Source organism: Ceratotherium simum, chromosome 5 (genome assembly GCF_057802395.1).
Source record: "Ceratotherium simum simum isolate JZ-2026a chromosome 5, ASM5780239v1, whole genome shotgun sequence".
NCBI classification, from domain to species: domain Eukaryota; kingdom Metazoa; phylum Chordata; class Mammalia; order Perissodactyla; family Rhinocerotidae; genus Ceratotherium; species Ceratotherium simum.
The window spans coordinates 29228991-29240388 of NC_141904.1; the positions used below are offsets into that span (position 1 = coordinate 29228991).

The 11398-nt window shown below is 37.1% G+C and overlaps 1 protein-coding gene across 2 annotated transcripts in view; it reads left to right on the forward strand.

The window, feature by feature from the left end:
* Positions 1–11035, forward strand: part of NR1D2 (nuclear receptor subfamily 1 group D member 2) — a 31488-nt gene extending 20453 nt beyond the window's left edge. For both annotated transcript variants that reach the window (XM_087430614.1, XM_087430615.1), the window contains exon 8: positions 7703–11035. In XM_087430614.1, coding sequence (XP_087286740.1) covers positions 7703–7899 — 197 coding nt within the window. In that variant the 3' untranslated portion in view covers positions 7900–11035. The remainder of the gene's footprint in view (positions 1–7702) is intronic.
* The last annotated feature ends 363 nt before the right edge of the window (positions 11036–11398 follow it).

The following is an 11398-nucleotide window of genomic DNA, read 5'->3' on the forward strand; positions in this document are numbered from 1 at the left end:
TGGAAAATGTTAAAATTGTCAAGATGTATTAGTGTGGTTTGTTACAAAAATCAGTGAATTATGAGTTGTAGGCTTTCACCCAGCTTTGCCACTGGATTTTCTGTGTGACTTGGTAAGTAATTTTATCCTTTTGGGTCTCGATTTTCTCATCATGTGAAAGGAAGGGGTTGTATCATATGAGCCTAGCATGGGGTCTGGCACAGAATAGATAACCAGTCACTGTTTGAATGAGTGACCAAGATTTTTGAGTCCTAACATTTAATGTTTATTTATATGAGTCATTGATGATATTTCCCAATTTTCCTGCCACCTTGCATTTATATTGCAGTTATTTTTGACCAAAGTATTTCACTTCAGACAATGGCCGTTAAGGCAGAGATTACTCCCGGTAGCAGATTGGAAATTGAGACAGTGACTTTCTTAGGAACATACATTAAGTAAGTGCCAGACATTTTTTTTTGGTGAGGGAGTTTGGCCCTGAGCTAACATCTGTGCTGGTCTTCCTCTATTTTGTATATGGGATGCGACCACAGTGTGGCTTGATGAACAGTGTAGGTCTGTGCCTGGGATCGAAACCCTCGAACCCCAGGCTGCCGAAGCCAAGTGCGCTGAACTTAACCACTACACCACCAGGCCAGCCCCAAGTGCCAGACATTTTTAGCTTTCACTAACTTTACTTTAAAACATTTGTTGAGAATTTTACAGTATTTTGATATGACTTGTTTTAAGTTTCGCATTTGCTTTCTGCTGTGTAAAAGATACCATGCTAGGCACTATGAGGGTTATAAAGTATAAGTTATGGCCCCTGGTTATGTGGCTAAACTATAAATCAGTAACTCGTGAAGAGAGCAAGTTCTTTGTATATCCTAAAGGGCCTGTACCTCAGTGGTATAAATAAAGACTTACGCCTTTTGGAAGCGTAATTTGGCTACCTTTTCTGATCAGCTCTACCTGGGTAGCTAAAAATGCATTTATGGTATGGGAATAGAATGAAAGGAATATGTCAGTAAGGAATACCTGTTTTCTTAGTAACCTTGTAATGGCTCTTGCACTTTACCTACCATTTTGCAGTCTCTTGATAAGTAATTAGTAATGAAGTTGACGTCAGATGAATAAATCTATTATTGTGAAACCAAAGGTAATCAATACTTGTTAATTTCTTTATCTGATGAATGTGCCTTATGTGCTAGATGCTTAGGGTGAGACAAAACAAGCATTAATATACAAGCTCACCCTCAAAGTATTTACATTCTGCTTGGAGAGACAGAACTAAGTCAAAAAGCTTTATGGTACTGAACTGGTTCTGACTGAGGTAAGAAAGAGTTACAGGAAGGAAGATGAAATCATTTTAGAAGGCTTACTGGGGAAGATGAAAGTGGAGCTGAAATTTGAAGGGTGGATTATTAGGTTTTCCCACAGAAAAAAGATAGAACGGTGTGGAGGAGCACGAGAGAGGGCAGGGAAAGGGGCAGGTGGCCAAAGACATCGAAGGGGAGGGGGCATCGTCAAGACAGAGGCTTGGGAGTTGGAGGAGCACCAGGTTATGGAATGACAACTATGAGAACTAAACAGAAGTTTTAACTGAAATATGGGGCAGCAGAAAGTCAGTGTAACTTCTTAAGTAGGGAAATGGTCAGGCATGAACAAAGTGATGCTTTAACATTAGTTCTGCGTTTTTATCCTGAGTGGATTAGAGTTGGAGAGTCAAGTTGAGATACTGTTGAAATAACATGAGATTTGCGGCGGTGGAATGAACTCTCCTAAAATAGGTTGTGGGGCCAGCCCAGTGGCGCAGCAGTTAAGTGTGTGCACTCTGCTTTGGTGGCCCGGGGTTTGCCGGTTTGGATCCTGGGCGCGCACTGAGGCACCACTTGTCAAGCCATGCTGTGGTGGCGTCCCATATAAAGTAGAGGAAAATAGGCACAGATGTTAGCCCAGGGCCAATCTTCCTCAGCAAAAAAGAGGAGGATTGGCATCAGATGTTAGCTCAGGGCTGATCTCCTCACACACACAAAAAAAATAGAATAGGTTGTGGCAGAGGAGGTGGTGAAGGAGGGACTATGTCCCAGAAATAGTTCAGAGGAAGACGTTAAGGCAGAGGGATGAAGAGGGGCTGTATGCCAGGAACTGTTACTTACTTTATTTATATTTTCCACGAGAAACATGATTTTTTTGTGTGTGAGGAAGATTAGCTCTGAGCTAACATCCATTGCCAATCCTCCCCCCTTTTTTGAGGATGATTGGCCCTGGGCCAACATCCACGCCCATCCCCCTCTACTTTATATGTGGGACACTTTCCACAGCATGGCTTGATAAGCAGTGTATAGGTCTGCGCCCAGGGTCAGAACCTGCGAACCCCGGGCCGCCAAAGTGGAGCACGTGAACCCAACCACTACACCACCGGGCCGGCCCCTGATATTTTTTTGTTTTGTTTTAATCTCCTTTTGAAAAAGCCTTGTTTTGTTTCCAGATCATAAGAATAATATGAGTTCTTTGGAAAATTAGAAAATAATAAGATGAAAATAAAGATGATAATATCACTACCAAAAAGAATCACTGTTAACATTAGGGGTCTCCATCCATTCACCTATCCATCCATTTATCTGCTTACTGATATATGGTATATAAAAAAATGTTTGAAATGCTAAGTGGAAAAGACTAATTATAAAATATAATGCATTTTCATTTTTGTTTGTCTATATATGAAGATAAATAAGCACCACATATATACACACACTTCCATGCATTTTAAAATAATACATTGTTTCAGTTAAGTATATGATAGTGTTCATGTCAAATTTAAATCTTTACCACTTTACCACTGAATAATAACTTATTGTTATTTTTAAAGTGGTGTCTGGTCAGGAAAATAAAATTCAAAAACTACAGAAGAGTACAAAATGAAAAGTCTCTTTCCTTCTTCAACTTCTAGCCTTAAACTTCAGAGAATTAGATTTCTAACCATCTTTCTTTTTGAATGTTCTGATGGTTGCCCACCCAGCTCTAAACACTATGCTTATACCTCTTTTTATTTAGTAGATATAATTGATAAGTAAAAGTACCCTCTCATATTTCCCTCTCAATTTTTGTTTTATTTTTTCAGTTACTTTGTTGGTTTTAATTATAATTTTAATATGCTCACCTTCTTTAATCCTTTACTTTTTCATCTCTCAGATGGTTTAGATAGAATCTTCTCATTATACAGGGAGACAGTATCCTCCTTCCTCCATATCATGGCTTCTTTGGCTATATACCATTTCTTTTACATCATCAAGAATTAAAACATTTTTGGCTGGCCCCGTGGCTTAGCGGTTAAGTGCGAGTGCTCCGCTGCTGGCGGCCTGGGTTCGGATCCCAGGTGCGCACCAACGCACCGCTTCTCCGGCCATGCTGAGGCCGTGTGCCACATACAGCAACTAGAAGGATGTGCATCTATGACATACAACTATCTACTGGGGCTTTGGGGGAAAAATAAATAAATAAATAAAATTATAAAAAAAAAAAAGAATTAAAACATTTATATTCTATTCTATAGCTGTGATTATTTTCCATTCTTCATTTATCTGTTGATTCTAAAAATTGAAGAACAAAATCAGCATTTACAGTATTATGATTATGTAAATATTGCTCAGAGTGTTCACACAGTCAGGTTGAAATGGTAGACAAGACACTAAATCTCTGCCCTAAAGCTGTGTCACCTGAAGGGGGAATGTTTCAAGTATCAGATAACAAATGGATTATTTATTTATATTCTCTATCAATTGTTTAGGATTAAGCAACATTATAGTTGGTTTTATATTGTTTTCTATATTGTTTTTCTTGGAATCTGCAGTTGCCTTCTGGGTGTTGTTTTGTTTTGGTTGTGTTGTCAGAAGAAATGCTAATTTCTAGATCTTATTGCAGTTGTGCGTTGCTTAACGATGGGGATGTTTTTGAGAAATGCACTGTTAGGCGATTTCATCGTTGCGTGAACATCATGGAGTATGCTTACACGAACCTAGATGGAAAAGCCTGCTATACATCTAGGCTGTATGCTACTAATCTGTGGGACCCCTGTTGTATATGCGATCTGTTGTTAACTGAAACATCATTGTGCCATGCATAACTTATATAATTTCATCCTTATAACAGACCTCTGATGGGAGCTAGGATATATGTTATCCTCAGTTATACAGACAAGAAATTTGAGGAACAGAGGGGCTAAATAATTTGCCCAATATCACATATTTATTAATTGGCTGAGCAGGCATTTAAACTCCTATTAGTCTAGCTTCAAAGCCTTTCCACTGTACTGCTTGTTAGTTAACAGAATGGCTCTAGCTGCTAAGGGAGAGAGAAATCTCAGACATGATATTTGCCTGTCAGATTGAAAGAATCTTGATACTCTGGAGAGAAGGGGAATTATACCTGGAAGATAAATTCTTTTTCAGATTGTGTGAACTGGCAGTAGTCACTTCCAGTTGAAAATCAGGGACTGGCATATAGGTATGAGACCAAGGCTCCTTTAAATATGGATTTCAGTTGTCCTCATACAGGTTTTTGTTGAAATAATTTAACTTCTATCCTGTAGGAAGTGAATATGCATAGAGAGGAGATTTGATGAGGAGTAGAGGCTTGAGACAGGGATGAAGAGCCAGCTAATGAAGTAGAAGATAGATGTGTCATGAATTGAACCGTACAAGTAGTAGTGTAGCATTTACGGTACCGTTTAGAAGATGAATTTCCACTTCAGTCTGTGCATTCTATTAAAATTTCTGGAAGATTGTTGTTTACTTTCCGTCTAGATTTGTAGTTAGTTTCTTTGGCCTTCAAATCATGAAGACCGTGGTTTTAGAAATAGGGGTTTTAGAAAAATTTGATTTACATTTTTAGGTGTAGGTGTCCATTTCCACAAGTTTCTGAGTTTTATAGAGAAGCATAGGTCATCCAAACACAAAATATTTACCAAGGGACCAACCACTTATGATACTAGTTCTAACTCAAATACCCTTCCTCACTTATTGTTTCTTTCTTTCTTTGCCCATCTAGGTTATTTTATTTGTGGGGATCACTGTCCTTTCCCAGTTGTTGAAACTGTCAGTTATTGATGACACAATGCAAGCCAATTATTTTCTTCTGACAAAATATGAGCTCCCTAAAGGAAAGAATTTTGGTTTATGTTCACTGCTAATTCCCTAGCACCTGTCACAGTAACCACATACATTCAATAAGTGTTTGGTGAATGAATTAATGAGTTGCAAGGATGTTAAAGAAAAAAATTGCTTGAATATCAAAAGCAGGAGAGACTCTTGGATGCATTATTGAAGGCTTTAAGTAGTGTTGCAAAGAAGACCCTTATGATTGTATGGCCAAAGTCAGATGTCAAGAGAAGTCTTTTGTCTGTCTTAACAGTTTTTTTTTTTTTAAAGATTTTATTTTTTTTTTATTATTTTTTCCCCCCCAAAACCCCAGTAGATAGTTGTATGTCATAGCTGCACATCCTTCTAGTTGCTGTAAGTGGGACGTGGCCTCAGCATGGCCAGAGAAGCAGTGCGTCGGTGCGTGCCCGGGGTCCGAATCTGGGCCGCCAGCAGCGGAGCGTGCGCACTTAACCGCTAAGCCACGGGGCCGGCCCTGTCTAACAGTTTTGTCAGAAAAATTATGACTGGTCCCCAACCAATAGTCAACATTCCACTTGTTTCTTTTTCCGTAAGAATTAGCACATAGTTGTAAAAATAATCCAAATTTTATTAAATGTAAGATAAACCTATTTTCATCATTTTTTATGCATTTAATCAAACTTTTTTCCCTTTTACTATTAAATTTTAGTCTTTGTTCTAAGTGCTTACATTGTAAGTGGCCTTTTTTAGCTACCAGTACAATGGAAGATCTCCTCAATCTCCTTGTAAAAAATGAAAAAAGGATATAAGTGGCCAGAGAATTTTGCTTCCTTGGAGATGTCTTTTTCTTATTAATTATAACTTCCTATACTGGGAGCCATTGAATATTTCTTGGGCACTACTGCCTCCTATTGTAAAGGGAAGAAATAGCCCTTGCTGCTGAAAAAAGTCCATGGGCAAACAACATAGATTTGGCTGTTTTTTTTTGTGTGTGTGTGTGAGGAAGATCAGCCCTGAGCTAACATCCAATGCCGATCTTCCTCTTTTTTGCTGAGGAAGATTGGTCCTGAGCTAGCATCCGTGCCCATCTTCCTCTCCTTTATACGCGATGCCGCCACAGCATGGTGTGACAAACGGTGCATAGGTGCGCTCCCAGGATCTGAACCCCTGAACCCCAGGCTGCCGAAGCGGAGTGTGCACACTTAACTGCTTGCGCCACCAGGCCAGCCCTTAGATTTGGCTAATTTTAAGGTACTTTCCTTTATTGCTGGTTTATACTAAATCACCAATTTATTAACATTTTGTGTGATGAGCTTAATGAGCACGGTATGCTAAATGAAAGAGAATGCAGGTTAATATAACTAGGTAATAAATTTGCATGGTATATTAGTTATCTATTACTGCATAAGAAATTACCCTAAAACTTAGTGGCTTAAAAATGCATACATTTGGGCCAACCTGGTGGCGTAGTGGTTAGGTTCGAGCGCTCTGCTTCAGCGGCCCGGGGTTCACAGGTTCAGGTCCCAGGCAGGGACCTGTGTACCACTCATCAAGCCATGTTCTTGCGGCGTCCCATATATGTAGTAGAGGAAGATGGGCACAGATGTTAGCTCAGGGCCAATCTCCCTCAGCAAAAAGAGGAAGATTGGCAATGGATGTTAGCTCATGGCCAGTCTTCCTCACCAAAAAAACAAAAACAAAAACAAAAACATACATTTATTATCTCACAGTTTCTGAGAGTTGGGAATATGGGTGTGGCTTAGATGCATGCCTCTGGCTCAGAGTTTCTTAGGATATTATAGTCAAGCTGTGGCCAGGGCTGTGGTCTCATAGGAAGGCTCTACTAGGGAAGGATCTGCTTTCAGGCTTACTCACGAGGTTGGCAGGATTTAGTTCCTTGCAAGTTGTTGGACTGAGGGCCTCAGTTCCTTGGTAGCTGTTGGCTGGAGACCACCTTTAGTTCCTTACCACGTGGGCCTCTCCATAGGGCAGCTCACAACATAGCATCTGGCTTTTCTCAGAGTGCATGAATGAGAGAATGCCTAAGATGGAAACCACTATTTTTTTTGTAATCTAATATTTTATTCATTAGTAGTGAGTCAGTAAGTCTAGCCACCTCAAGGGAGAGAGGGATACACAAGGACACGGCTACCAGGATGAGAGGATCATTGGAGGCCATTTTAGAGGCTGCCTGCCACACATGGTAACATACAAATGTGGATATATTCCATATGAGGTAAAAATATTTTTCTAAGCTAAATTATTCATTTTATTTTGCCAACTAGAAGCAGTTGAAATCAGCAGATGGTATCTAATTTTAAAAATGAGAACCTCTAGTTTTTTTGTGAGCAAAAATACCTAAGTACTAAAGAATTTTGATTTATCAGGTGTACTATGTGATATAGATCTTCATAATATAATAAATAGCTACTAAAATTAGCCATTGAGATTTAAAAAATTTTGTCAATTATCTGTTGCCTTTGTTCCAGTATATAAAACCTTGTTTTGAATTCCTTGAGATTGATGAGGAAGAATTATATTTATATTTAATGTTAATAATATTTCTTCTCTTTCATCTCTCTCCATTCCTTACTCTCTATTAGATCGATCTGGAATAGAAAATGTCAACTCTGTGGAGGCTTTGCAGGAAACCCTCATCCGTGCACTAAGGACCTTAATAATGAAAAACCATCCAAATGAAGCCTCTATTTTTACAAAACTACTTCTGAAGTTGCCAGATCTTCGATCTTTAAACAATATGCACTCTGAGGAGCTCTTGGCCTTTAAAGTTCACCCATAAGGCCTTTGTTTATTTAAACACGAATTGATTCATGCGAACTGTACATTTTGTGCTCAAATGCTTATTTATATGTGTATACCGTATGTGGAGATAGAAAAGACCTTTAAGATAATACAAGATTGTAGGCTATCGCTGTAATCATGCAGTAGCTGTCTGGTTTGAGATTTCTTCAGCCATGATTAGACATTGACTGCATTTCCCCAATAGACCAATCAGCTGTGTCGCACTTAAACTGGAGAAGTTACACTGAATTATAATCACACTGAATGTTAGACTTTTTCATCTGCCAAAACCAAATAAATATAACGCACAATCACAAGTATATGAGGACTTAAAAACTAATCCTTTGTGGTAGACGTTCTATTGTATGATGGAAACTTGATTTCACCAGACTATTGGATCTGGTCATTGGAGACTTTGCAAGTTAGGAGATCTCCATGTCTGTATTTTACTCTGCCACTGCTAAAGTGTATGATCCTGGGCAGGTTAGTTGGTTGTGGAAAATGAGAATTGGTAGTGTTCCCAATGCCCCCCCTCACAGAGATACTAAAAAATGTGTATAAAGCATATTTACCTCTTGCGAGATAGGCACTATGTAAATAAGGCAAAAATTTTTGTTATAATTATTCGTAATAATATTCTTTTCTTATTTCTAAGCATTTCTGAGAAATCATTTCACAGTCCACACCAATCTACTATTCAGGGTTCCTGCATATGTGTGGGGTATCCTACTGGCACACACATATTCAAAGTTTATGGGTACATCAGATACATAGTATGTGTACATAATATGTGTGTGAATATAGTTATACATAAATATATTTCTTCACAATATTTTAAACTGTGAAGAACTTTATCATACAATAAACGTAAAACAAGAGGTGTCAAAAGACCTGAATTAGGTGCATTTTACCTGTTGATGATGTAACTATTGCTTTAAATGTTTAGACAATAGAATATTGAATTTATGCTGTATTTTTGTTTATTTAAGCAACACTTAATGTAAACGTGCAACAGGCAGTTGTGTCCAAATTTCAAAAAATACATATTTTAGAGTTCATCTTTGGTTCAAGGTACTAATTGTTTAAAAGTTCATTCAAATTCTTACCTTGTGCTAAAAAGAGTTTGCATTGCTGTCCCTTATACACTTGCTGCAGCTTGATGATAAATATTTTTATTCTTTCTGGAGAACCAATCAGAAAGAAAACTGTTTAATATGTTGGCATGTGTGTGTGAGAGAGAGTGTGGGTACATAAGTGTGTTCTGAGTCCACTTTTTTTTCCCTAACACTACAGGGATTTTGTCAAATTAGTTTTAATCTATCACTTGAAAAGTCATTTAGTGTGTGATCTACAGGCTTAGAAATGGTATAGTCAAAGACATTTCATCAGCATTTCTAATATTGGGCTTTATTAAATAGATAAAATCAGCCTCTGTTTATGGCAGTAGGAGACATACTGAAGTTGAGGATTTTATGTATTTTTTTTTGTTTCCCTGGAAAATAGCAATTAATTGGATTTTTTGGTAAAGATTGCCTTCTGTATAATTTTTGGATTATATAAAACTGCAAAGATGAAAAGAGCCCGCTCTACTATACTCAGCCTGTTACTTTAATGACATGTGAGCAGAATGCCTTATTTTGTAATCTTGTTTAACTTGTTGCTACTGGGACTTGAATTTCTGTGGCACTAGTTAAGTAAGTTAAAAAAAAAAAAAGTTAAACCCTCTAATTATTAAAGAGGAAAGGTGATGGTGATGTCTGTAATATGATATAAACCATAATTGTGATTTACCTTAAATAGGTATGACTTTTATGGGATATACAGTATAGTTTTTGTGAATTCTTTACATGATAGCATTATCTTTTTATAATTTTTTTTCCTAAGATAAATGCATAGTTTTCTTCTATGGGGGATAGAAACAGCTTTTTGAAATAATACTGAAACCTCAAAGATCATGTTGATTCTTAATTTTTGCCTTTTGCATAAGCCTCTTTGTAACTTGTATCTTTAAAACAATTACTAAGTCTTTAGGAATGTGTAAGCAGAACTATGTTAGTATTGCTTATAAAACTTTAGTTAGGTTCAATATATACATGTATACATCTATATATAGGTATATAGATTCACATTTTGTCTTGTAAAATTTTATTTGAATGAATTCTTCCTGTAGGTAATGGGAAACAAAATTAATAGTTCGTATGCCACTCATAACATTTCTATATTTGAAAATAGCCCAATATTGAAACTTCTAATTATAAAATTAAACCAGCAGCCTATTACAAGCACGTTCTTTGATTGAGTCATTGGTTATAAACTTACTAAATGCAGAGGACAACCAGTTTAGGAAACTTCTGAGTTGGTGGGACACTGTTGATTAATTAATAATGTACTGTACGAATTAAGTGATGCTTTAACTCTGATTTTACATTTTAAAGTTAAAATATGGGCATTATGTCAGCAAACTTAAGGGCATTATGTCAGCAAGCTAAAACATTTTTTTTTCTGTGCTTTTAATGTATCTCTTTACATAATCTGAGAGAGGCTTAGACAGAAATAGCTGAGGGATAGGGGAAACATCTTCTTGGGATGAAGCTTTTCCTTATGGTGATGGTTTAATTACAGATTAAAAAATTAGAAGGAAATTTCAATGGATTAAGTGTATAGCTTTCATACCTACATTTCAAGAAATTACCATTGTAACTTGATTTATTTTATGTAAACATCATTGCAAAGCAAGGTGTAGAAGCTCAGCTAGACTTATTACTGTGCACAAGAGTAAGTACCTATCTCAATTCTTTTTCTTTTCCAATATAAAGTTTGCTGAATGTACAAGAAGTTTATCACTTAGGATATAGAATTTTTTTAGGGGTTGGGGGAGGGGCTCTGTGAGGAAATTAACCTATAAATAAAGATTGTCTTGATTTGATCCAAAACAAAACTTGAAGCTATTCTTGACCTAACATGGATAAATAAAATGGATATTGTTTAAAAAAAAATGATAGAAATATATTGTTGACAGGATATGAATTATTTTCTACAAACTGTAATTGATGGGGACATGGATAATATCTTCATGTTTCTGAAAAGTAATCTGTACATGGGGGGAGGGGATAATAAATATTATTTCTAACCAAGTATGGTTTTTGGTATCTTTCTATCTCAACATTTTTGTAAGACAGTTTATTGTAATTTAACTTATACTTTCCCTTGAGCGTAGCAGCATCCTTTCTGTAAATCGCTGCTTCAGCATGGGGGAATGTATATACGCAGGGCTTTTTTCAAAAGAAGATTTTAGAGTTTGTTGAGAGATTCCAGCAAGGGTTGTTGCTATTTGCTATAATGCCAGCTGAATAGTGGTTCACTGTATCTGATAAGGTAGTCTTTTTGGGAATGAGCTGTTGAGAGAGGAAGGGGGTACTTGGCCAAGGAATCAGCTTTGGCCATGGGTGGGATAAGGTGCCTCAGCATGATCACCACCCCATTTCCCTTTCTTAGTA